Consider the following 26,400-nt stretch of genomic DNA (forward strand, 5'->3'; position numbering starts at 1 on the left):
ACAACACCACGGGGGCTCCCCGAGGCCCAGCTCAGACAACTCAGCCTCCGTTTTCCTGTCTGTGAAATGGGTTTGCCCATTGGTGCACCACCTCCCTCATATCAGGGGGCCCAGCAGCAGGCTCGGGGGGAGTGCTCAGTGCCTGTGAGTTCCCAAACCAGACTGAAGTGGGGAAACTGAGGCTCACTGAGCATCTCTGTCTCTGAGGTCAGAGGCCAGTGGCAGTGACACCCCCTTTCCATCCCAGGCCCCCTCCCACACCGCAAGTCGGGCAGCCTCAGCGAGGCCAGCGATGCAGATGAGGACCCTCCAGAGGCACTCAAAGGGGGCCTGCTGGCAGCCCGGTTCTCCCCTGCCGTGCCCAGCGTGGACAGCGCCGTGGAGTCCTGGGACAGCTCGGCCACAGAGGGGGGGTTTGGGGGCCCAGGTAACACTTCATCGCCTATAAGCAACATGCTCTCTCTGGGCCGCCCCAGCTGCCAGGCCTTTGTAGGGGCTGCTCCTTCTGCCTAATCCTTCCTCCTCCTCTCCCAGCTCCTTCCTTCAGGGACGCTTCCTGGAGGCAGACCCGCCTGGGCCACATCAGCCATTCCCAGGGCCCCTCACTGCTCAGAGCATGGACCCCAGGCCTTCACACATCTTTTGATTAGCATCCATAGCACCTCAGCTGGCTATTCAGAGTTCCCCACCCTGAGGTTAGGGACCAAGCTGGCCATACTTCTGTCTTTGTCATTCCCAGCCCAGTGCCCTGCACACGGCAGGTGCCCAATCAATGTTTATTGCATCCGTGGAGTCCTGGGCAAAAAAAACCCTTCCCACCTCATCCCGCAAGACCCAGCCTTAAAGTGGACACCTCCAGGCCACCCTCTTAGGACACGAGCTCCCCTGCCCATGCGTGTTGAGACCCATAGGTAGCTTTGGAGGTTGGGGGCATTTGACTGCAGCAGCTGGCCTTCTGGCCTCTGCAACACAGAGCCACAGGGGCTCCCCAAGGCCAAGCTCAGAGAACTAGTGGAGCGAGGCTTCTAAGTGCCCTCAGGTGGCTCCCAGCCCCTGTCCTCATTGTCTGTATATCTGCCTTCCCTGGGGTCTCAGCTTCCCCATCTCAAGTACTTGATCAGTATCTCTTAGCTTACTCCCGGAGCAGGGTCGTCAGAGCTCCCAAAGGCAGGCAGAGAGGAATGGTCAAAATAGTGAAAGTCCTTCCCGTGCAGGGGCAGCTGGGCGAAGCTTGATGGAGGCGGGACAGGGTCCTGGAGCCCTGGTCATTAACTCTTCTGCTGGGTGATTCAGAGTGTTCTGGGTGGCGGCCGGGCCCTCAGGGGACTCTGGGTAGTCATGCAGGTCCAGACGGGGCAAAGACCTATCCACGGTCACCCAGCACAGCTGGAAAAGGGGCAGAAAGGAGGGTGAGCTATACCCTCTCAGACACCCCCCTCTCCACCTGCCAGGCTCCTACACTCCACAGGCGGCAGCTCGGAATGTGACCCCCCAGGAGTGGCGACCCAGCCGGCTGAGAAGCAGCCCCCCACCCACGGAGCCCCGGAGGACAAGCTACACCCCGGCCCCCACAGACGAGAGCTTCCCTGAGGAGGAGGAGGAGGAGGAGGAGGAGGACTGGGAGCCACCAACTAGGTCTGTGGTGGCAACGCCATGAGGGAGGAGGCAGTCACGGTCTCCTGGCTAGGATGGGTGAGGGTCCCTGTGCCACCGTAGGGGGGCAGCGGAGGAGTCTTGTCTGGCTCCCGAGGAGGGTCGCTTCCCAGGAGAGAGGAAACGTCGGTCAGAGCTGCCTCGGCCTGGCTGAGATGGGGATGAGGCTGTGCTGAGCAGAGGGCACTGCCATGGCAAACGTGTGGAAGGTGTTTGCCTTTCTGAAGTCTGCTAATCTCTCGTTCTCAGAAGAAAGGCAACAGACTCAGAACTTGAACCCGACCCTCCTGACTTAGCCCAGATTCCTTGACGGCCCCCCTACAAGGGCCTTCGGGTCACAGGTGCCAGCCCTGAGCTGTGGACGTGATGGGTTTTGTAGTGTTGGCTTTGAAGGGCACGTTGTCACCCCTGGAGGAGGCCCCTGCAGAGAACAGGCCCTGTGGCTGTTCCTCACTGAGCCCTAGCCACCCCTCCCACATCTGGGCTTTCAATCAGGCACTTCCTTCTGCCTACTCTCTCCTGACCAAGGCCTACTGTGCCTTGAAAACCCAGGTCCTGCCTCCGGGAAGCTTCCCTGACTTTTTCAGGCAGAAGGCATGTGAGCCTCCTCATGGCACTGGCCGCCTTGTGTCCACCTGATGCGTTCCCTGGCTGTGGTCCCTTCTGCTAAGTGCCTGGCACCCAGGAGGCATTCCTGCACACTTTGTGAAGGAACCGCCAGCTCCTTAAGAACAGGGGCGACACCTTCTTTACCTCCGTAGCCGTGAGCCCTGTGGATGGAGCCCTGGCTCAAAATATTTGTAGAAATGATTTGAATGGAGAGAATGTCCTTCAGCCTCAGTCTTCTCATCTTTAAAATGGGAAGGGCAGGAGGCAACTATTATGCATCAGCCTCCCTGAGTCTCTCTAGGAGAGAAAAGCTGGAGGGCCTTTATAAGAAAGTGCTTTGCAAATCATACTTTATAAGTGGCCAGGACTTTGTAGGCGGCAAGTGGCTTTGTGAACTATGAAGCGTGCAAGTGTGACTTGGTATTATTCTATCGCGCCTCAATTTTAGAGTGATGATGGGCTCCTACACCCTGTGACGGAAGCCGTGGGGTGGCCTAGACCCTTCCCCAGCACAGACACGCCATCTCCATCCATCTGTGTCCTTGCTGGCTCCAGCTCTGTCCCTGTCACTGTGCTATGATGCCATGTGTCTGGGTGGGGCCAGGGGCCGTCCTCTGGGGCTACACCATGGATCTCCTCTCTGTCTATCTGTCTGTCTGTCCGTCCGTCTGTCTCTCTTCCCAGGCGTCCTGTGTCACCGCTCTCCACCCCGTCTCATCTGCCCCTGTTCTAACTGGCCACCGACAGTCCTGGTCGCCCCTAACTGCGTCTTCCCCCCATTCCGTGTCACCAACCACTGCCCCGGGGCCCCAGCACTGCCACCGAGGACGCCCGCCTGCCTGCCCGCCCGCCCGCCCGCCCACCCTCTGGCCCCTTGAGCCCAACGCCGGGCCCTGGGGCCCCGAAGACTCCTCAGGCCCCAGCCCGCCTGCCCGCCCATCTGTCCACCAGGAGTTGACGCTCTCTGGTTCCTACGTTACAGCCCAGCCCCTGGCCCTGCCCGTGAGGAGGGCTTCTGGCGCATGTTCGGGGAAGCCCTCGAAGACCTGGAGTCGTGTGGTCAGTCAGAGCTGCTGAGGGAACTGGAGGTAGGGCCACCCACCCCGCAGACCTTCCTGGGGGCACCTGTGCATGGACACACTGAGGGGCATGCCGTAGGAGACAAGCGTGTTGATGGGATTCTGCCTGCGTGTCATGTGTGTCATGCACTCACCCGGCACCCGCCATGTAAAGGTGTCTTCACACATGTGCGGACACATACACAAGTGTGACTGAGAACACTGTGGTGTGGCGGTTCGAGGCGTATGCACATGTGAACCTGTCTGGTATCATGTGTGCATTGGCAACATGCGTGTGGGCATTTCAGAGCAGGTGTGTCTGAGTGTGCACAGTTAGATATGCACAGGGACAGTTTTGGTGTCTGTGTGTGCATGTGCAGTATGTGGACACGGTTGTGGGCATGCCCTGTGGAAGCACGTGGATGTCAACATCAGTGACAGCACAGGGGATCGGGGTCAGGGGAGCTGAGAAGTGACTACAGCTTTGTGTGAGGTCAACATTGCCCACAACAGAACAGGCTGCGCAGAAGGTCTAGGAAAGATCCAGCTGGGTCATTTCAGAAGCTCCTTCATACTCTGAGAGCGATAATGTAAACCTCTGCTTTACCTGTGCTTTTGGCCCTAATATTGTTGACTAGGGCCTTTTTTTTTTTTCTCCATCAGCCTTGCTATTTACTATGGTCCTCAGAGAACTAGTTTTTGGCTTTGTTAATTCTGTCTTGTGTTTCATTGTCTCCTATCTTACTCGTTTCTGTGTTTAACTTCTTTGTGTTTCAGTAATGATACTTTTCTTGGTTTCTTAGGTCCTTAATTTTCAGTTTCCCTTGTTTTCTACTGTGGTGCATCTTAAGCTATGATTTTACCCATAAGTACTGCTTTGGCTTCATCCCACAAGTTTTGATTTGTAGTGCTTTAATTGATCATTCAGTTCCAAATATTTTAAAAATGTCTAGTACAATTTTAGTTAGACCCTTAACGTATACAGAAGTGGAGAGGTTTCTTTCTAGTATCAATTCTAGTAAATGTTTCGTGTATGCCTGCAAAACAATGTGAATTCCCTTTTTTGGGTGTAGGGTTCTCTGCACATCAAGATTGTTCATAAACTTGTTCAAATCTACATCCTGATGAAATGTTATATGCTTTATCTATCTTCGTGTGGTTTTTTGTTATTGTTAGTAGTATGATAAAATCCCATTGTGTGGGGCGCCTGGGTGGCGCAGTCGGTTAAGCGTCCGACTTCAGCCAGGTCACGATCTCACGGCCCGTGAGTTCGAGCCCCGCGTCGGCTCTGGGCTGATGGCTCAGAGCCTGTTTCTGATTCTGTGTCTCCCTCTCTCTCTAACCCTCCCCCGTTCATGCTCTGTCTCTCTCTGTCCCAAAAATAAATAAACGTTGAAAAAAAAATTAAAAAAAAAATCCCATTGTGAGTAGAGATTTGGCAAATTCTTGACATTCTGTCAATTTTTGTCTATGTCAAAATTTGTCTGTCATTAAGCGCATGATGGCTATAACTTCTTGGTGAATTTTTCTTTTTGTTATTAATCAGTATCTCTATCCCTATCTGCTTTCCACTTTAAATTCCATCTTTCCCATAATAATATGGCTCCACCAGCTTTATTTTAGTAATGTTTCCTGTCTTTTTTCCAATTTCTTTATTTTCAAACTTACTGTGTTACTAAGTTGTACATTTCTCATTTTAAGTGTATCTGTTGTATGCTATATATAGCTGATTGTCCCCCAAGCCAAGGGTCTTCTTTTAAGGCAAGTTTAGTTCATTTATTCTTTTTGTGATTACTAATATAAAGTTATTTCTAGCAAAGAAGTTATACTTTCTATGTATCCTACTTTCTCAATACTTCTGATCTACTATCTTAACTTTTCTTGTATTGATAAATCTCCTACTCCTGCACTCTTTCCATCATGAAAAAGGATATTTTTTATAATTTTTATTCTTTTAGTGATTATCCTTAATTCATTTTACCTTTTTTTTATTTTAGAGAGAAAATGAGTGTGAGCAGGGGAGATGGGCAGAGGAAGGGGGGAGAGAGAGAGAGGCAGAGAGAGAGAGAGAGAGAGAGAGAGAGAGAGAGAGAGAGACTCTTAAGCAGGTTCCATGCTCAGCATAGATCCTGATGAGGGACTTGATCCCATGACCCTGGGATCATGACAAGAGCAAGAGTTGGATGCTCAACCTACTGAGCCACCTAGGTGCCCCTGTTTTACTTTTTATTTATTTTTAATTTTTTTAACGTTTATTGATTTTTGAGAGAGAGAGAGAGACAGAGCGTGAGTGGGGGAGGGGCAGAGAGAGAAGGACGCACAGAATCTGAAGCAGGCTCTAGGCACTGAGCTGTCAGCACAGAGCCCGACGCGGGGCTTGAACCCATGAACCATGAGATCATGACCTGAGCCAAAGTCGGACACTTAACTGATGGAGCCACCCAGGCATCCCCCTGTTTTACTTTTAATATTGAATTTTTACATTTAATTTTTTTATTATTACAGAAACCATACAAGTGGATGGTGAAAAATTAGATAAACAAAGTAAAATAAAAAATGAAATAAGCAGAGTAAAACATAAGAACAAAACAGTCTCATCACACATAGATTACCACTGTTACTGCTTAAGTGAGTGTGTATGTATTTTTAGGATAACAAAACCATGATGTACATGCTCTTTTATATGCTTTTTCAGTCAGCTACTCTGTTTTTCCGTATATGGAAATAATCTCCTAATATATTTTCATCTCTTCTAATAGCAAGGTCATAGGTTTTCACAGTTGACCCCAAATTTCCCTTTAGGTCTGGTCTGGCTAAACTAGTCCCTAATCCATGCTTGGCACTTGGTTTTTATGCCTTTTCAGTCTCTCTTAATTTTAGTCCAGTGCCTTTTGAACGATGCTGACATAAAATTTTTGTTTATCAAGATAAAATTCACATAACATAAGATTTACATAATGTTATGGGGCCCCTGGGTGGCTCAGCTGGTTAAGCGTCCAACTTCAGCTCAGGTCATAATCTGGTGGTTTGTGAGTTTGCACCTGCGTCGGGCTCTGTGCTCACAGCTCAGAGCCTGGAGCCTGTTTCGGATTCTGTGTCTTCCTTTCTCTGCCCCTCCCCTGCTCACTCTCTCTCTCTCTCTCTCTCTCTCAAAAATAAATAAACATTAAAAATTTAAAAAAAATTTACAAACCGTTCAAATGTAAATTAAATATTAAAAGTAAAAAGAATGAATTAAGGATAATCACTAGTAATTCAAGGGCTTTTATAGTGTATTCACAATGTTGTGCATACATGACCAGAACATTTCTAACATCCCAAAAAGGAGTCCCACATCTCTCAACCGCTGTTCTGGATAGTTCTTATAAATGTAGTCATGCGGTATGTGGCCTTTTTTCATTTAGCTTAATGTTGTAGAACGTATCAATACTTCATGCTTTTTATGGCCACATAATATTCCGTCCCATGGATAGACCATGTTGCTGACTTTTTGAAAAGACCAGGCCCGGTGGACTTTGCCTTGAATTTTTTTACCATCTTCACTTTCCTTTTTTTTTTTTTTCTTTCTTTTTTTTTTTTTTAACAAAGTCTAATCAGTGCCTTTGTCCTCCTCCTGAATGAGACAGGCCCTGCAGAATGCTTCCATTTCCCTCCCAACTCCTCTCCCCACTTGTTTATAAAATTGCTCAAAATTAGTTTTGTGGGATTTTAGTCAATACTCATTTACTGTTACTGGTAATTTCTGTGCTCACCATTGTTTCTCGCATTCCATGTTTTCCGTCTCAGTTCATTCTTTAAGATCTTTTAGTGAGAATCTTGAGGTGGTATAAACTCTTTTAGGTTTTGTGAGTGATTTTATCTTACTTATTTTTACCAATAGCAGGGTAGCAGAGTGGTTAAAACCTTTGACTTTGAAGGCAGACTCTGAGTTCAGATCTTAATTTCTCTTAGCCTCTGCTTCCTCACCTATGAAATGGACCAAAAGAATGGTAGAATGGTGTTTGCTTGTTTCATAGGATTGTAGAGAGCAAAATGAATTCTGTGGGGACAGTCCTTAGACTTGAGCTCGGCACAGAGTAAGTGCCATTCGGTGCCAACGATTAGTATGCTAATTGCTGGTGTGATCGAGGACCTCCCCCACCTCACCCCTGCCCACCCTCAGACTGAGCCACAGGAGGCCAGGGACCAAGACTATGCTGTTCACTGTTGTGACCTTGAAGGCTGGCACATAGCAGGTGTCCATAGATGCTGACTGCAGACGGCGAGCCAACAAGCATCTGAATGAAGCTCTGTGTGTCCTCAGGCATCCATCATGACGGGCACGGTGCAGAGCGTGGCCCTTGAGGGCAGGCCTGGCCACCGGCCCTGGCGGAGGAGCCAGGAGGTACGAGCGTCCCCTGAAGAGACACAGGAGCTGCTTGTGCCGACACCCTTAGAGATGCACAAGGTGGGCACCGGGGCTGGGCACGGGAAGCCTGGATGGGTGTCCCGGGGCCGCGAGGACTCACCAGGGGCTCCCGAGGGGCTGCACCCCTCTCTGGGCTTCATTCTCCACCACCAAACACGATTTGGTATTAGACTGAGTTTTCCAAAATTCTCATCATTTGGGTGATACACACCCCCACCCCCAATGATACACACCAGGCTGCTATTAATACATTTCTTTAAGTAGACTCACTTTTTTCCCACTTAAGTTAGTGTGTGTGTAAGATCTAAAGGCATTTATACAGAATACATGTATATGTAGTTGTATGTGTGTATCTATATATATCACTTCCTTAAAGGAGAAGCCAGCCTCCCTTGCCATCTGTAGGTTACTATATAGAAAAACAGAGAAGAAACCTCTCAGCTGGTAGTCCTCAGAAGGCTCAGAGCCTCTTGGTAAATTGGGAGAGGAGCAAGTGTTAGAAGGGTGACAACCCGTTGGTACCCCACGGAGACTTTCTTCTGGGTGGAAGGGAGAGGATTGAAAAAGAACTGAGAAGGTACCCTATCCCTAACTTCCCCTTTGTGACTGGTGCTGGGAACCGGAGGATGTGCTGCCATGCAGAACGCAAGGGGGCGCTGTGGGACAAACGCAGTGAAGTGTGGGGAGCACAGCTAGGCGGCAGGCTAAGTGTGTGTCCTGCACCAAGGGCTGCTGTGAGGGGCAGGGGACAAAGGTCAAAGCTCCAGGGACCTCCTCCTCCTTCCGCTCCCAGGTGACACTGCACAAGGACCCTTTGCGGAATGACTTCGGTTTTAGCGTCTCCGATGGCCTCCTGGAGAAGGGAGTCTATGTCCACACTGTGCGCCCTGATGGGCCAGCCCAACGTGGGGGCCTCCGGCCCTTCGACAGGGTCCTTCAGGTAATGCTGGGCCGGGGGCACCATGGATAGCGTGACCTTTTCTTGCCTCATGGTGGAGAAAGAACCCTGTTTCTACCCTGGCTGAAAGGCCTCAGGCAGGTCGCCTCCCCTCTCTGAGCCCCAGCTTTCTCATAGAGCAAAGGGAATGACAGGCCCAGTCCTCTAGTCAGGTTAGGTTCAGTTGTGTTGCAGTAACAACCCCGAATCTCAGTAGCTTAATGCACATGAACGTATACCTGTCCACAGCGGGCTGGCATAGGCTTAATCCACCCAGGCTGATGGGGGCTGTACCCTCTTGTAAATACCTTAGATGACGTGACTTACGAAAAGCGACTGGAACATCACACATGGGTTTTTTCCTGCCTTCACCCAGAACACCTGCTACTCCCCTTCACAGCCTATTGGCCTTCCGGAACTAGTGATGTGACCTTGCTAACTGCAAGGGAGCCTGGGAAATGTGGGCGAGCAGATCGAAAGCTCTGGGACAGGCCTGGCCCAGCCACCCTGCACCGCCTTTCCCAGGCCCCAGCTACCTTTGTTCCCATGATGTGATTTCGGCTATATCAGTGCTACATTTTTACTAAATACGTTTCCTTTCAGTGCAACTGAAATTTATTTTGAAAGGAAGCTTTTCGTGTCAATTAGGAATGAAAACCCAGCACCCCTTTGCTTGACATAAAAGATCAATCTAAAATAAAAATAAAACAGAAACAAAGCAATGTCACAAAATTCTAGGCAGGAAGCTGGGTGTGTGGTCTGCTCTTTTATGTTAAAAAAAAAAAGGGAGAGAAGTGGGTGTTCGTGGAGTGGGAAGGAGGTACTGGCACCCCCTTTGGGGTTTCTCTTTGATAAAACCTAACCAGAAAGATTGAAAGAGAACTAAATGAAGGAGGACTTCCTCTCTAGGAGTGTTCTAGATTTACCCTGTACCTGGGCTGGGGCAGGGCCCACGCTTCAGGAAGTCCCACGATTCCCACCTACTTTAGCCCAGGCTCAGCTAATGCTGTTCTGTCCCCTTGGCTGTATACTGTGCAGGTCAACCACGTTCGCACGCGGGACTTCGACTGCTGCCTGGCGGTGCCACTCCTGGCTGAGGCAGGCGATGTCCTGGCACTGGTCATCAGCCGCAACCCGCTGGCGCAGAGCAGCCGAGCCCCGCGAGCACCAGGCCCCAGCAGCCCCCGGATGCTCTGAAGTCAGCGTGTGGTCTGGACACCCCAGGGGCTGCCCGAGTAGACCCTGACCCCCAGACCTGTAGCTGGGCTGGAGAAGTGGCCGCTCACTTATCCATCTGTCCGTCTGGCAGGCTCTGAGCCGGGGACCGGACTCTGTGTCTATTCTCCGGTTCTGTGGTGCCTGGAGTCCCAGGCAGTGATGTCCCTGTGCCAGCTGGAGTGACGTCTAGGTCTTTCTCCATGTTGGGGCTCCAAGATGCCCAGAGGAGCCCCACTCAGTAGGGGCTGAGACAGGCTGCTCAGCTGGGAGAAGAGGGGCTGGGGAGCCCAGCTCCATGTAGGGAGTGATTTCTCCCAGCAGAGCTATGGAGCTGCCAGGGAGGAGTGAGCTCCCCATCCCAAGAGGTGAGCAAGTGGGAGCTGGATACCCCCAGTGCAGTCATGGACTGAGGTATGAAGCATCCGGGCAGTGGGTCCACACATGCTCAGGTAGTTTCCCAACAGGGGGAGAGCATTTAGGGTGTTTCTTGTTTTCTGGACCGCCTCCCACCAAGACAGATGCCACTCAGTGTGGGAGCCTAGCCCCTTCTCTTCTCCAGCATTCTGGTGTTTGGGTCTCACTGGCATCCCCACTGGAGAGACTCTGAGCTGGGATGGCTGAAGCCCAGGAAGCGTCAGCCCGCTGACTCTGAAAGCGAGTGGTTTTCTTACTTCGGCATCTCTGGTCTGAAGCCTCTGTGATTTGAGACCACAGTGCTGGGCCCTTTGGGCAAGCTCAGTGTGGCTTTGGGCTCTCAGCCCCTCCTGCTGCTTTTGTAGGGTGCACAGGCACAGATCCATATGAATACACCCCTCTCAGGCCAGGTCCCACACTGCGGGAGGGAGTCATTTGGAACAGACGACCCAGGGGTTTCCATTCATCTGCCATTCCAGTGGAGATGGGAAAACCATGGAAGTATGCCATGTTAGATGACACAGCTCCTCTTCACTATCTAAATTAGTGAAGGAGGAGAGACAGGGAGAGGGAGGCACAGAGATAGAGAGGCAGGCAGGAGAGAGATGGGCCGTTTTCTCTCATGCCCAAAGGCGACAGTGTCCAAGGTGGTCATTCAAGGAAGTTTATTCCCACTTGAAATCTGGAAGCACCAGCATCCCTTAAAATCATTGTCCTCGTTTTCCACAGACCCAGAAACCCTTTTGATTTTGAGAAGGGCACGGGCGGCCTTCACCTGGTGGTCTGGGCTGGGGCCTCAGGGATGGAGGCGGGCAGGGAGGATTCAGTCAGGTCTGGGGATTTGCTTTGCTCTTAATGGGGGTCTCAGGAAAACGGGGCACCCATTCCCATCTGCATCCTCCATGCTTCCCTCCAAGGGAGGCCCCCAGAAACTCTTCCACTCAAGGGACAAGATGGGGAGTCGAGAGGCCTGTTCTTTTCACCCTGGGTTGCTGCTTGGTTGCTCCGTGACCCCCTCTGGGTCTGGTCTGGCCCTCTCTGGACAATCAAGGGGTGGACAGTCTCTGAGCAGGTGCGGGCCTCCCTGTCATGGCCAGAACCAGGCCCACTGGGCACCCCACCCACTCTCTCCCTGGGGGCCTGCTTTCCCTCTCCTCCCTCCAGTTTCCCATAGCCTGCCCTTTCCTGTCTTCCCTGGAGAGCCCTTCATGCCACGGCTGGACTGTCCAATGCCTCTGCTATCTTGGATTCCTGTGTGAACATCCACCCCAGGGTGAAAGGGCACTGCCCACCCATCACAGGGGCACTGAGGAAAAGCCAAGAGCCCTCAGCTTGGGGGTGTGGGGGGTGACACAACAGAGACATGGCCACTGGCAGCCACAGCTGTGTGAACTTAGGCAAGTTGCCCAGCCTCTCTGGGCCTCTGTCAAGTGACAGGGCTAGACAGGACATACTCCCAGGGCCTGTCAGCTTGGGAAAGCTGCATCTGGCTGCAGGTGAAGGAAGATGCGTTCTGACCCGTCCAGTGCTCCCGTTTTCTCGGGCTGGAGGCCTCTGCCATTTCCCCCAGACGTATGCAACCGGGCCCGGCAGGTGGCCCCTGGCCGTGGCCGGCCTTCTCATATGCAATATTTCTTCTGGCTTCTCATGGGGATCATAGATCCCAGACTTGACATTTCCCGACACCCGTCCCCGGTGAGCATCCTGCCTGCCTATGCATTTTGGGTACAGCTCCTGTGACATGTCCCTCCCACCCTCAAAAGCTGTATTTTTCTCTGGCTGAGATTAGAGCATATTCCTTGTAAAGTATTTTTCTACATGGGGTTTTCTTAGAGCTCTCGGGAAGCACATGCCAAGGGGCTGCATTGCAAAGGCCATTGGGGTCTCTTTGGGGCCCACGCGTAAATCCGTTCTGCCAGGGATTGCAATGACGTGGGAGCTGGGGGTGGGGTGCCATTGGGATGATTTTTTAAATAAAGTTATTTAAATGCAACTGGACTGGGGTGTCTGCCTTTTTCTTTCTTTTTTTGTTTTTTATTATTTTTTTGATCATAGGCTGGCAGTAGCTTCTGTTTGGATCTTAGGACATCTTACCTGTTTCATTCATTCATTCATCCATTCAAAAAGTCTGCTTGGACTATGCATTGTTTTCACCCCTGGAAAAACAACATGAACAAGACGGAGGAGGTCCTGTCTGCATGGGGCTTATAATTCTAGTGGAAAACAGACAATGAACAAGGGAGTACCTTGTAAAGAATTATATCAGAATGAAAAAACAAAACAAAACAGTCATGGGGACACAGTGGAGGGTGAGAGCTTTAGCTCCGGGGTCACGGAAGTACTTCTCTGAAGAGGTATTTGTGGGGAGACCTTAAAGACAGGAGCCAACCCTGTGGAGACCGGGAAGCACAGTGTCCCAGGCAGGGGGCGCAAGTGCGAAGGCTCTGAGGTGGGAATGAGCTTGGTGGGTCAAGGAAGAGAAAGGAGGCCCAAAAGCAGAGTGGGGAGACCAGGTTGGAGGGTGCAGGGCCCAATGGTGAGGGCTTGGGTCTGGACTGGATTTTATCCTATCTGCAGGAGGAAGCCGCCGAGGGAGGTAAGTGGTGGGTCTGCTGCATGGAGCCACTTTATCCTGGGTGGGATCTCACTGATGTCCTGAGTCTTCACTGGGCATCCAGGGCAGGATGGGCCCAGAGGGCACAGCCAGGCCTCACTAGGGGTCCACAGCTCTGTGGGGGCAGATGAAGAGCTTCTTCCCATCAGCTATGCATGAGGGAGTGAGCCCCCATCTCTGGAGGTGCATTTAGCCAAAGGCCAGATTGGGCACAGGGTACCTCTGTTCTCCCTAGTGCCGGGCGATAGACTCTGGGCCCTTCTGAAACAGGGAAGAGGGTGTGGACAGGGCCAGACCTAGAGAGGTACCCCTGTGCTACAGACTGGCTTCGTGCAGGCGCTTCTGTGTGCTTTTCAAGAATTCTCTGGATTCTCCTACAGCCTTCAGAGGTGGTTCTGTTAGCCCAGTGTCATAGGTGAGGAAATGTACAGAGAGGTTAAGTAACTTGCCCTAAGTCACACAAATAGTAAGGGATGGAATACAAGGATATGAATACAAGTTATGGCCAAAACACACAGGGAGGAGGGAGGTGGACAGAGGCCATCAGAAAGGCCAACAAGGGACGCCTGGGTGGCTCAGTTGGTGAGGCGTCTGACTTCGGCTCGGGTCAAAATCTCACAGTTTGTGGGTCTGAGCCCACGCCAGGCTCTGTGCTGACAGCTCAGAGCCTGGAATCTGCTTCAGATTCTGTGTCTCCCCCTCTCTCTGCCCCTCCCCCACTCACGTTCTGTCTCTGTCTCAAAAATAAAAAATATATATATCAAAAAAGGCCAACAATCAGAAAAAGCTGGGGGAGTGGCATTTTATTCTAACATCATCTATAAATAATGAGTTTATATTACTGAGGGGCACCTGGGTGGCTCAGTTTAGCTGAGTGGCTCTTGGTTTTGGCTTTGGTCATGATCTCAAGCTCCATGGGATTGAGCCCCGCACTGGGGTGTTCTCTCTCTCTCTGCCCCTCCCCCACTCATACATACTTGCTCTCTCAAAATACATTAAAAAAATGAGTTATTGTGAGATGTTTGGTCTGGCGAATTGGAGAAAAGGACCCAGGAGGCTTCCCTAAATTTGCCCACACACTGATCTGTCCAAAATAATTGACCTGCACTATGATCCCAGCAAAGCTGAACCCCTCTCCTGGCCTCAGTTTCCCCACCTATAACAGTGAGTTGAGCACACAATTCCCAACACAGAGGACCAAATATTTCCTGTACCAAATACTTTCTGAGGTCCTGAGGGTTCTGCCTTCTGAGGCCCCAGAGTCTGTGGCGTGATTTTTATTTGCATCCCTCCAGGGCTTACGCTCCTCCCTGTAGCCTCCCCCACTCAGGCCTGGCGGTCAGAAAGCCCGTTTGGGTGCCAGTAACTACTGGTGCATGACCTCTAATCAGCCCGAAGCCTTGAAAGGGGCAGCAGTTTATTCCAGGTGGGGAAACCGAGGCTCAGGAGACTGATGTGAGGTGTCCCAGCCATGTGGGGCGGGGTGCATGCCAGGTGGGCTTCAGTCCCCAGCATCAGGGGAACCAGCCCGGAGCAGACCCAGGACAATTCTTTCAAAGACTTGCTCTGTGCCCCTGAGTTAAGTGTACCCCTCTGTGAGCCTCTGCCTCAGTGTCTCCATAGACAATTACCACCCCCCCACCTTTTTTTTTTTTTAGTAGCGAGAACACAAGCAGGAGAGGAGCAGAGAGAAAGGGAGACACAGAATCTGACACTGAGCTGTCAGCACGGAGCCCGACACGGGGCTCGAACTCCCAAACCTCGAGATCATGACCTGAGCTGAAGTCAGACGCTTAACTGAGCCACCCTCAGGCTCCTACAAGACCCACCTTTGATGAGCATCCTAGGGCAGAACTGAAAGCCCTTTGTAAACTGTTAAGGTGCTTGCCAAACATGAGGAAAAACAGCCTCATCAAAACAGAACCAAGGGCACCTGGGAAGCTCAGTTAAGTGTCTGACTCTTGACTTCAGCTCAGGTCATGATCCTCTCGGGTCCTGGGATTGAGCTCCCAGTCGGGCTCTGCACTGAGTGTGGAACCTGCTTGGGATTCTCTCTCTCTCTCTCTCTCTCTCCCAACTTGCTTGCACATGTGCACACTCTCAAAAAAAATATTAAAAAAGAAAAACACAGAACACGTGTTGGATTTTAAAAAGGAAATGTTTATTTTCATGTTATAAGGTGATTACAAACTCCTCTAAAAAAAAGCAAAGATGAATTTAAAATATCGATATACATATTTATCTAAAAAGCAAAAGAGGAAAAGAAAAGCCCTGCAAAATACAGGGATTCATATCATAAAACATTTATACACAAAAGCTTGTATACTGCAAGACTGAATTACACACCAAGGATCTTATTCAAATACAAATTCCTCCTCAGAAGAGTCTCTCGTTGGTTGATTTTTTTTTTACAAAAGTTTAAAATATCTTAAAAATATTTTGAAGTTTTAAAAAAAAGTCCTGATGAGCCAGACATATTTCTGGAAGGAGGCAAGACCCACGTTCTCAGCTTTCTCTTGTGCTAAATACAGAGTCACAGTTGCTAGGGATTCGAAAATTAAGTGGGTAAAAAATAAGGGTGGGGGGGGGGAGAAAGAAATGGAGCCAACATCTCAATTGGAAGCCAAATATATAACAAGATTCCTCAGGGAACTGTCAGAACACGTCTGTAGTGACACCCACCAAGAGAACAATGAAACATAGCTTCCGATTAAAACAAGAGCAGTCTGAGGGCCAGGCATTAACAGGGCGTTGGGGGCGAGGGAAATGCTGTTCTCTGGCTTCCAGGTTGCCCACACCCCTCTCTGCGTTTTGATATCTGGGATGTTGTTTGGTTTGTGCCTGTTGGATTTTTGCACCGGGCTATTTATAGCATTCACGTGGACAGCCCAGCCTGGGGCTGCCTGACATTGGGGCTCGGGGCTGGATGGGACCTCTAGCCACCTCAGGGTTTCTCTTGGGTCCCTTCCTGGCCCTGGAGGGGAAGGGAGGCAGTGTCTGCCTTTAGCCCTGGCTGCCCAGAGCATTTCCCCGACCAGAGGGGCAGTGCTGGGGAGATGCTGGCTGGGTCCCGGACCACTGTGCAGTGGCACCAGATGACACAAGATCACCCTGTGCTAGGCTGAGGGTGGCTCACTCCCCTTGGACTTTGCCACCTTCTCTAGGGGTGCGCTGGGATCTGGGGTAAGAATGAGGGAGCAGAGGTACAGAGAGGGGGCCGTGTCACCCAGAAATCATCCAAGGCCACTCACTTCTCTGCCTGGGAATGTCCCTCGTGGCCTCAGGCTAAATCCTGCCTAAGGGATTCTGCCTCTTGCACACCAACCGGCTTCACTGGGCCTCAGTTTCCTCACGTGCCATAGGGAGGTCAGCTCCTAGCTCACAGAGGGCTGTTGGGTGCAGGGCCAGGGTGAACGGGTGCCACCTCTCCTACCAGAGGGAGGGCAGTCGTCGGTCCCACGGAGCCACAGCTTGAGGTCCAGTTGGCCCGAGGATGGTGGGAGGATGGGGGGTGCTGCTCTCCTCGTCCCTGAACGCTGGGGGGACAGAGCGCTTCCTTTTTCATAAAGGCTCGTCTTTGGTCTTCAGGGAGAACACTGGGGAGCTACACGCGCCACTCGTCACACACCCTTTGGAGAACCTGCAGCCAGACGGACTCCAGACAGCCCGGCTCCAGTCCCTGCTTGCCGTGCCCAGCTTCTTCCTCACAGCAGGTCTCATTTCCCCATTTTATAAGGGCGATGACCGGGGAGGCACTGACCACGCAAGACTGCCCACTGCGGGGACCGACACGGCCCATGCCAGGCCCAGCAAAGCATCTCCCCGGGCGAGATTTATCCTGAGGCCCTTACCCATTTCTGCATCCTAAAACAAGTTCTTTAACCACTTCCCTCGCTTCCCTTCCAGAGCTGGCCTGCTGGGCTATCTGCGGGCACTGGAAATTCTAGGCCATCCCAAGGCAGAGAGTGGGCGGGCTGCCTGTTCTCCAGAGACAGGAGGACCAGAGTCATGAGCTCCAATGACAGGTTTCCTTTATGAGGAGACATAGAAAAGTCACGCACCATCACACCTTGTACTCACAGAGCCAAGTTCTGCGGAAACACAAGGGCGAGGGGAGTAGACAAGAGGGTTCAATTGGAGACAGGTGCACCGGGCGATTGTCGAGGAGCGGGCTTGGGGAAAGTGGCTGACCTTCCTTCCAGGCGGGGCCTGGGGACTTGGTCTGCATGTGTCTTTGGTCTAGAATTTGGTCTGCGAATTTTATAAGAGGAGAGGCCTTTCCCAGGCCATTTCCAGAATGTTGCAATTTGCCTACCAACCCAAAATACTGTAGCCTTTCACCAGAGGGGAGACATTGTAGCCTGAAATGGCCACAAAATGCCCAGGCAGCCACAGCACGCCAGGCCCCCCTCGACCCCACGTGTCACCTGTCCCCAATTGTTGACAGTGGTTAGTTTACTAAGTTCCATGAGACAAAGGAAAACAGGTCACATTGCTACTTGGTAAAATTAGGAAAAAAAACCTGACAAAATCAAATCAGACACAGCGGCAACCATAAATACATAGAGAAACAGGAACACAGAATTGTTAACAGTTTGGAATAGGACTGGGTATTGTTTGGCAGAGTATACGCTTTGGAAACAGTGAAATGTGGATGCTTGCCAAAGAGAAGAGGTTCAGAACTGCCTCTGCTCCTCGGACCCCAGAGGCTCCTCCCCTCCCGAATCTGGGGAGAGGGTTCCAGGATTCAGAGAGCCCCTGCTCCGAAAACCCGAGGTGGACCACTCTCCACGCCCCACGAGGCCGTCACTGTAATTTGTGCGTGACAATGTGTCATATTTAGACTCTGAACTTGGAAGTGACAGTTTAAATGGCACAGTTTAGGTCCAAATGGGGGCTGGGGCAGAGACGTGTCCGTCTTGGGATTTTAAAGGTGGAGTACCTTCCCTCCTGGTTCAGAGAAGACAGGCTCTTGGGTAAGCCAGTTCTGGGGTGCCAGCCCCCTGAACAATCCCACCCTTCTAGAAAATGCCCTCTCACCTCCTCTCTTCGGTCCCCACATAGTGTGTATCTAACACCAGCTACCGCGGGAGTTGTGAAGAGTTTCACCATCTCCCGAGTCACCACCAAGGGCTGCTCTTCTGCCTGAATGGGGAGGAGGGTTTGGGAGCACTTCGCCCAAGTCAAAGATCCAGGGAGGCTCCAAAAGCACTCTTGGCACTCCCAGCTAGGAGCTGGGGCAGCCCTGAGCCGGGAGCGTGTCGGGAGTTTCCCAGCCCCTGGGAGACGAGGACAGAGCTGAGCGTGGATTGCTGAGGAAAGAAAAGCACCCCTCCCTGACACCATTTCTCTCTGAACGCCTGGGCCCACACCCTTTGGTCCACTGGCTCACCCCTTGTCCCTCACCAAATACATCATGCTTCTCTCCTACAGGCAGCTGCGAGAGAGGTCAGCGGGGGGCCGGCCAGAACCTGATAGAACCCCAGTAAAACGCAACAGACCCATCCGTGTGAGAGTCGGAGCCCTGAGACCGCTGGCGGCTCCCACAATGCCGGCCTCGAACTCTAGCTGGGAAGCCGTGGGACTGCAGCCTCCCGAGGCCTCCTGAATGTCGGGGTTCCATCCTCACCAGCACCCTCTTGGGAGCTCTTACTGCCCCCGCTCCGATGAATGGTTCTGACAATCGATCTGACAGTCCTTCTGACTATCCACCCTCCATCTCAAAATAACAGCCGGGATTTTGCTCTTGGTGCAACGGTTTCTAGAGAATCAGACTTTGGCTGTAAGGCCTCACCTGTCAGCTGTAAGTCAGTCCCTTGACTGGAGGCGTTGATTCACTATTTTGGCATCTCTCTTCTTGGCTAAGACAAGTGTAATGAAACCTCTCCCTGTGGCCCTCCTTTCTCTAGCCCCTCTGGGTCAGGCCGGCTGGTGGGGCCTCCCCTCTGCTGTATGCTTCTATCTGAACCAGGCTGGGAAGGTACTACACCTTTAAAATGGGTCTCCCGTCCAGGAAAATTCCACCCTGTGTTTTTGGGGGCAGAACTTTCTGCCAGCTATACAAGCACCGAAGAATTGCTTTTGAAAACGAGATCTGTTGCTGGCAAGATCGATTCAAGTGGTAAAAGTGTATGACAATCTCTAAATGTATATATAGTTATATGTAAAAAAAAAAAATACAAAGAAAAATTTACCAAGTTCCCATAAAATACATCTAATTCAATATGAAAACTCTGCCTCGCCCCGGACATCCGCCGGTGGGTTTTCTTTTTTGTATAAAATATCCCCAAATCAAAACAAAAAACACATACACACGATGCCACACACACACACACACACGCACGCACGCACACAGAGTAACATTTTCTGTGACAATTAAAAAAAACAATCCTAGTGCAAATAGAAAGCTCTGTAAACCTGGTCCTATGAGAATCTAATGTTAGTAAACAGCAGGGAAGCAGCCCGTCCGCCCGAGCGCCCGAGAGCTCACATCATGGTCTCTACTATGATGTGGGTCGGTTTCATGAGAGCGCCGTTCACGGCCAGGCGGGAGCTGTAGGGCGTAGCTCCCTCGCGCTCCACGGCCCAGCGGTTGGGTTCCCTCGGGGTCAGCAGGTACTTGAGTCTCTGGAGAAGGAAGAGGATGGGAGCAGAGAGGAAAGTCAGGCGTCCTAGTTCCCCTCTTCACCACAGCCGTCTAGCCCCTCCGAGCCCGGCCAGTTTGCTATTTGGCCTTTGGCAAACTAAGCCCCTCTCTGGACCTCCCATTTCATCCACTAGCAAATGAAGGAGTTGAACTAAGGTGCTTCTTCTAAGGTCCCTCTGGGCCCTGAATGAGGGCAGAATTCCTGTCAATAGTTTCCTTGGCCGACCCCTGCTTGCACACCTCAGGGACAGGGGGACTCATACCGCCTGGCTCCGACTTCTTTCTCCTACGAAGCTGAAATCTGCCTCCTTGTAATCCCCATCCCCAGATTTCTCTGACTTGCAAAGCAGCTGAGTTTCTGCAATTTGTATGCCCGAGGTAGGAAGACGGTTATGAGCCTCCCCTGGCTTCCTACCTTCCCCAAGGAGAAACCCCTAACTCCTCAGCCACCTGTAAACTACATTTCCTGCCTTCTTGCATGGCTCTCCCGTTCTCTTGCAGGTATCTAGTTCTCCCTGCTGGGGGCTCAGAGACACTGCTCGTGTCTGAGGTCCTCAGAGAGGGACCGGAGATTGGACTTCATGAGAGTTGTCCCATCACTTTGGGACAGGACGAGTTTCATCCTTCTGTCTGGTTGCCTGATTATAGAAGCAGTGAGGGAAAGAGCCTTCCCGGGACACCCAGAAGACCCACAGCGGATTTGGCACTGGAACTCAGGGCTCCTGACCCCCAGCTTTCCCCTGCCAAGTGTCTACTCAAAGACTTAAATAGGAAGCAGCTGTGAATAAAAAATCCTCTCTTTAGACATTTACATTCAACTTACGTATATTACAATTTTTAAGCTGCTTATTAAAAGCTACCATATCTCATTTCTTTTTTAAAAAAAAATGTTTTTAAACATTTATTTATTTTTGAGAGAAACAGAGACAGAGTGCCAGCTGGGGAGGGGCAGAGAGAGGTAGACACAGAATTGGAAGCAGGCTCCAGGCTCCGAGCTGTCAGCACAGAGCCCAATGCAGGGACTGAACTCACAAACCGCGAGATCATGACCTGAGCTGAAGTCAGACGCTTAACTGACTGAGCTACTCAGGTGCCCCAAGAGCTACCATATTTCACTCGAAAAATCTAAATTTAATTTCCATCTGCTCTTAAAACCTTGCAAGATCTGGCAACTAGTAACAACAGGCCAGAGCTGAGCACATGGCTGCCTGCTGCAACTTTCGATCGCCTTCTCCAGGTCCCTCCTGGCCCCGAGTGAGTCCTTCCCTTGCCCAGGTTCCCCGCCTGGTTCTGGGGGAACCAGCCTGGAGGCCCCAGGGAAAGGGTAAGGGACGGAGGGCCAGCAGGAGAGCAGGCTCGGCTCCCTGCCATCATGCTGCCTCTCTATACAGCTGTAAGCCCAGAAGGTGGGACGAGAGGCAAGCAATGCCAGACAGCCACCCAGGACTCCATGTATATGGGAGGTGCGAACAGAAGGGGAGTCACCCCGGGACGGAGTTCTCAGTTTACAAGTGTGGCTCAGGGAGAAGCTCATGGCTGGGAGTGCAGACGGGAGGTCGAGGGGCACGTGACAAACAGATGGATGGTGGCTCAAATGCCTTCAGAGGACGGCGCTTTGGCTATCCACCTGGCTTGGAGGCAACCGTGAGGTGCAAGTTTGGGAAGAGGCCTCACCCACACCCTCCTCCTCCCCACCTCCACACCCTCCTTCCCTCCCCGCACCCCCCCCCCCACCCCGCCAAAACCCATTCTCATCAAACCTCTGAACTTGGGATGGAACAATATTTTAAAATTAGGCTTTGAAGGGACACAAGTTAGTGTAAGGTGTCCCCCAGGGTTGAAATATGTGGTTGCTGTGGGCAGAGACCAATTGGAACAAACATCCAAGACTGTCTGCTCTGCCCCAATTAACCCGTTAGTTTCTGGGCAGTAGGGACATTCTGGATATTCCCAGGGAGGGGCTGGGTTTGCAAGAGGTAACGGGGGGGGGGGGGGGGGGGGGGGGGGAGGGGGGAAAGGGACATGTGGAGGGCTCAGGACCGTAGCAATCACAGATCTGTCCCCAGACCCCGTATTTCAGGATTTTCACAAATGACAGGTCCTATCAGCATTCTGGCTGAGCGCTGGGGTCCTTCCCTGTGTCCTCTGAGAAATTACAATGGGTCCGATGCTGCAGGAACACCTCAAGAGCCCAAGGGCTATCCCAGCTCAGACAGACCCCGGCTTCGTGGCTTCATGTTTTCCTCCCAGGCACACCCTGGCCTGCTTCCTCTGTCTAGGGAAGGCTGGTGCCTTCTGCCCAGCCACCCCTCTCCCCCCACCAACACCACCTCCAAGCCATTCCTCTGCCCACAAGGAAACCGGCCCAGCCCAAGGGGGAGCCAGGGCCCCAGGACATCCTGGCTCCAGATTTTTAAGAGAATAACAATAAAAAGAGTCCAGAACAAAACAGTGTAGTCTTGGAGCTGGCCCAAGCCCAAAGGTTAAGGGAGATTCTAAGAAAAGGGTTTCTTGGAAAGAGCCCCAGTTTTTGCCACAGCCTGGAATCTGCAGTATTGTTAGAGAAATTTCTGAGGGGTTGGTGGTAAGGAGGGGACCTCGGGGTGGGAGACTGGCAGGCACAGAAGCTTGGAGGACTGAGGGCCTGTCTCAGGCAGCATATGGGGCCACAGATCTGGGGAAGGGGACACCAGCATGGGCCGGGCTTATCCAGAACATGGCTCCAGGGTAAGAGAAGGCCTCTGGGTAGAGCTCAGGCTTCCTTCCCAGCTCCTTGTCTCCTGTCTTACTGCTTCAGCACCACGGTCCCCACTGCTCCCAGGATAAAGCCCTACCTCTTAGCCTGACATGCAAAGCTACTGTCACCTCTCAAGCTTCATCACTCACCTGCCCCCCTCAGAACATGTCATTGCTGCCCAAACGCTATCACATGTCCTTCCCTGTGAACATACCAAGCGTCACACCCTTCCACTTTTCATTCTCTGCTTGGCAAATTCCTCGCCCTGCCACAGTTCTGCTCTGAATGTCACCAGAGCCTTCGTCCATGTGAACTGTTTTTGTTCCTGTTTCCCCACATGCCTGCTGACAACCTCAACCCCTCCAGGGGGCAGGCAACGGGTTTAGGACCCAGAGAGGGCAAGCGACGTGCCCAAGGTCACACAGCAAATGGAACAGCCGACAGCCAGTGGCTGGCTTTCACCCTCTCCCTTCTCGCCCTCCCGCACCCCCCATATCCAGCCTCGGCCCCACGTGCTCACCACAAGGAACGGCCCTTCCGTCTGGCAGAGGCGGATGACCATGACCAAGGGGACGCACATCATGGAGGACAGGGCCAGGCTCCAGCCCAGCCCGATGGCCCAGGTGGGGTACACGTAGACTTTGTTGTAGGTCAGGGGTACATACTTGACGAGAGAGAAGATAAAACATCCCTGTGGAGAGAGATGGGGCAGTCAGGGGGGCCCTGGCATCAGGAGCAGGGGGCTCTAGGAGCAGGGCAGGGCCCACTCAAGGGGCCTTACGCCCTTCCTCACTCGGCTGCCTGAGGACCTCCCCTGGGGCAAACCTGACCACGTCGCTTCCCTGCTCAACACCCTTCCGTGGTCCCCCAGTGCCTTCAGGATCCAGTCCAAATCCCTCAGTCCGGCCAGCAACGTTAGCCAAGAGCTGTGCCCCTTCACCCCTCACCAGCCTGCCACCCCCTCTCCATGTCCGCACTCCAGCTGTCCCGAGATCCTTCCAGCTCCTTAGCTGCATGCCCTGGGGCCTTAGAACAGGCTGTTCTCTTGACTCGAGCCCTTACCCTCCATCCTCATTTAGCTCAAATGGTCCTGTCTTCGTCCTACGTGTCTAGGCCCTGCCCGGACTCTGTCAGGTGACCATACCTTTCCTTCCCAGAAAGCATACGGTTATAATTACTTCTTCACACATGCTCCCCCGACCTAACTGAATCGGCGAGGGCAAGCAGGACGTCTCTCTTGCTCCCCTGTTTCTCTAACACCTGGTGCAGCTCCAGATGTACACAGCAGGTGCATGATAAATGTTAGCTGCATGGGTGAAAGCCTTTCCTCCCTTCCCCCACTCACCCATCTCCATCCCTGACCCCCAGGACAGGGTGCAGACCTGGGTCTTGCCCTGTGGGGGTGTGTCCAGCCCCAAGCCCAAGCCAGTGGCCAGTGGCCAGTGGCCATCAGTATCCATGAACGGTGGGGTGCGGTGAGCTCTGAGCCCCAAAGCCTGTGCAAAGTCCACATTTCCCTGAGAAGAGCACATAAGGCTTGCTGGGAGGGCCCAGGGCTTGTTTCTGGTCAAAATTGTAGCATCTCATATATGACCCAGGATTGCCTTGAATGGATCCACAACGTAAAAAGGACTTAAATCTTCATTATCTAATAACTGGGGTTTGACGGGAAGACAAATCCACATAAATCAGAATTGGTGGCAGGGGAAGGGAGAGCATTAGGCTACAGATACTTTCCCGGGGACAACTACCATTTGCCTGGCCCTGTTGTTGCTTCCATCCCTAAGGGTGGGGTGTAGCTTAGATGGGGATGGGGCCCAGGAGAGCGCTGCTCTGGGCTCTCCCAGCACGAGGAAGCTTGGTACCTGCCCCTTCACATTCCTCTTTCCACCAGGGTGACCTCATCCCACCGCCTGAGGATACAGCCTACCTCTGATCTACCCCTCCCTCATCTCAGGGAGGGACGGAGTGGTGACAGGAGGTGCTCACAAACCACTGTTGAGTGAGGACAAGAACATGGGCTCTGAACCCAACTAAATTCATCTCCCACGATAAACTTGCCAGTTGTTGCGGCTGCTGGTTGCTACAGCTTATTGCATTTTGTGGGGAAAACATGCACCTCAGATGAGAAGGCCACAGCCATACTAAATGACAGCAAACCTAAGGTTGTCGGCTGTCACTCACCTCTCACTGCAGAGCCTCCTTGCCATTACAAACGGGGGAAACCAGGGCCCCAAGAGAAGGGAGGTGTACACTGCGAGTTCACGGCCGTGTTGGATTTATTCTGGCCCTGAGAGCAGGCTCACTGAGGGGAGGGCCCGTTCATCCCTCAGCACCTGGTTCCTAAACGCAAGGAACATTTCTGCCATTTGTGCGCCTCATGGCACGAGCCAAGAATGGCCTAGCAGATGTCTTCCCCTGCAATTAGCTCCAAAGCTCACAAGTGGTTTCAAATAATGACAGGGAAGAAGAGGACTTCCCTTCTGCCAGAACCTCTGGGGAAAAGATTGAAATGGAGTGTCTGGGCATGCTCTAACCTGCATTCCAAGATGGCGGGCAAGGGAAACCTGGCACGGGGGTGGGGGGCGGGGGGAGAGGAATGTGGCACATCACTGCCCTTGAGTCCTGGGTGGGTATGAAGCTTCCTTGTTCTTGGGAGAGTCCAGAGCATCTCTTTGCTGGGATTTCCCCTTTCTGGACACAACTCCCACCCTGCCATGGAAACACCTCACTTCCAGTGTCCATGACCTCTCTCCATTTGACACCCTAAAGGCCCCTCAATTTGATCAGTGACCCAAACTGAGCTCACGAGCTCCAGAAGGGCTTGGAGAAAGGTTATGTGCTTTGTTGTGGACCCCCTGAATTTCTCGACACGCATGCCCCGACACACCTTCCTCTTCCGCAATGCCTTGCCTTTGCACGGCCCAGGCTGGTTCCTCTGCCAGGAATGCTCTTTCTGTTTTCTCTTCCTGACAAGCTCTTACTTATTCTTCAAAACTCATCTCAAGGAACTTTTGGGAGCAGCCTGCTGCCTCACCTCTCCCAGGCAGAGGTGTCACTGGGCTTGTTACAGGCCAGTGCTTGGCAGGTGCTGAGCAAAAAATGGTTCAGCAGGTGATAAGGTCAAGCCCCATGGACAAAAGGCTAGCACCCACAAGCCAGGCAGGGCAGAACTCACAACACAGAGAACTGGAGTGACCACGGCCCAGCTGTACTTCATCCAGGGCCCAGGCCGGTAGCCAATCATGTCCTCAATACCGTCATAAAGGTTATCGCTGCCTAGGAGAGACGGAGGGAGACAGAGAGTGACACTGTGTCCAACGCCAGCATCTGCCCTGGGAATTGCACAGCAGGGGCTCAAGGGCCACGAGGGGGACTCGGGGGTCTGCTCAAGGTCCCTGCTGCTCAACACCACATAGATCCAAGAGTGGCAGATGTTCATCTGAAGTTATGTGAAACTCAAATGTAACTGGGCATCGTATATTTTTTTAGGCCAACTTAGGCAGCCCCCAAATCCTGGTGTGGCCAATCCAAGGTCTCAAGAGGATTAAAATAGACCATGTCTGGGTCCCAGAGCAGTAAATCATAGATAGACCCCCCTACACAGACAAATTCTGTGTTTCTCAAAACATACAGTCACACCCTGCACCTTTAGCATGGGGAGAATATGTCATGTGGCCACAACGATATTATTTCTGTACAAAAGGGGAAGCCTTGAGGGGAAAATGCCAAGTAGGGAAAGCCTTTGTGTTCAACTCAGAGTGAATTCCCCTTTGAATTCTGTTTTGGAAGCTTCTAAATACAGACACCCAAAGAAGAGACTTGAGAGAGTATATGCCAAAGTCCGTACTCACCATATATCCAGGCAATAACAAAACATTCAAAGAATGCAACCCACAAAAGGCATACACCGCTAGCTGCATAGTAGTCAAAGAGTTGAAACACATACATGCCACCCTATGAAGAAAAAAACCAGAGAAGGTTGACTTGTTATTTGGTATCCAATTCCCTTCATATATAAAGAGCTTTGACAGATCAGTAAGAAATAGAAAACCCAAGAGGAAAATGGGCACAGACTATGATGACTAGATACATGTGTAGAAAGA

At 51.9% G+C, this 26,400-nt stretch overlaps 2 protein-coding genes across 6 annotated transcripts in view; one reads left to right on the top strand and one right to left on the bottom strand.

The window, feature by feature from the left end:
* GRIP2 (glutamate receptor interacting protein 2) overlaps nucleotides 1-12,290 on the top strand; it is a 95,895-nt gene extending 83,605 nt beyond the window's left edge. For 2 of the 3 annotated variants that reach the window (XM_043588215.1, XM_043588216.1), the window contains exons 19-21: nucleotides 248-427; nucleotides 1,452-1,635; nucleotides 2,947-3,254. In XM_043588215.1, coding sequence (XP_043444150.1) covers nucleotides 248-427; nucleotides 1,452-1,635; nucleotides 2,947-2,995 — 413 coding nt within the window. In that variant the 3' untranslated portion in view covers nucleotides 2,996-3,254. Of the gene's footprint in view, nucleotides 1-247; nucleotides 428-1,451; nucleotides 1,636-2,946; nucleotides 3,351-7,623; nucleotides 7,768-8,521; nucleotides 8,669-9,703 lie in introns of those variants that run through there. The other variant, XM_043588217.1, reaches the window with a different exon arrangement.
* A 2,760-nt stretch (nucleotides 12,291-15,050) lies between these two features.
* Nucleotides 15,051-26,400, bottom strand: part of SLC6A6 (solute carrier family 6 member 6) — an 88,594-nt gene continuing 77,244 nt past the window's right edge. For all 3 annotated transcript variants that reach the window (XM_043588219.1, XM_043588221.1, XM_043588220.1), the window contains 4 exons: nucleotides 26,149-26,251; nucleotides 25,473-25,573; nucleotides 22,815-22,985; nucleotides 15,051-19,538 (listed from right to left, as the gene is read on the bottom strand). In XM_043588219.1, coding sequence (XP_043444154.1) covers nucleotides 19,398-19,538; nucleotides 22,815-22,985; nucleotides 25,473-25,573; nucleotides 26,149-26,251 — 516 coding nt within the window. In that variant the 3' untranslated portion in view covers nucleotides 15,051-19,397. The remainder of the gene's footprint in view (nucleotides 19,539-22,814; nucleotides 22,986-25,472; nucleotides 25,574-26,148; nucleotides 26,252-26,400) is intronic.

The sequence above is a fragment of the Prionailurus bengalensis genome, chromosome A2 (genome assembly GCF_016509475.1).
Source record: "Prionailurus bengalensis isolate Pbe53 chromosome A2, Fcat_Pben_1.1_paternal_pri, whole genome shotgun sequence".
Taxonomy (NCBI): Eukaryota; Metazoa; Chordata; class Mammalia; order Carnivora; family Felidae; genus Prionailurus; species Prionailurus bengalensis.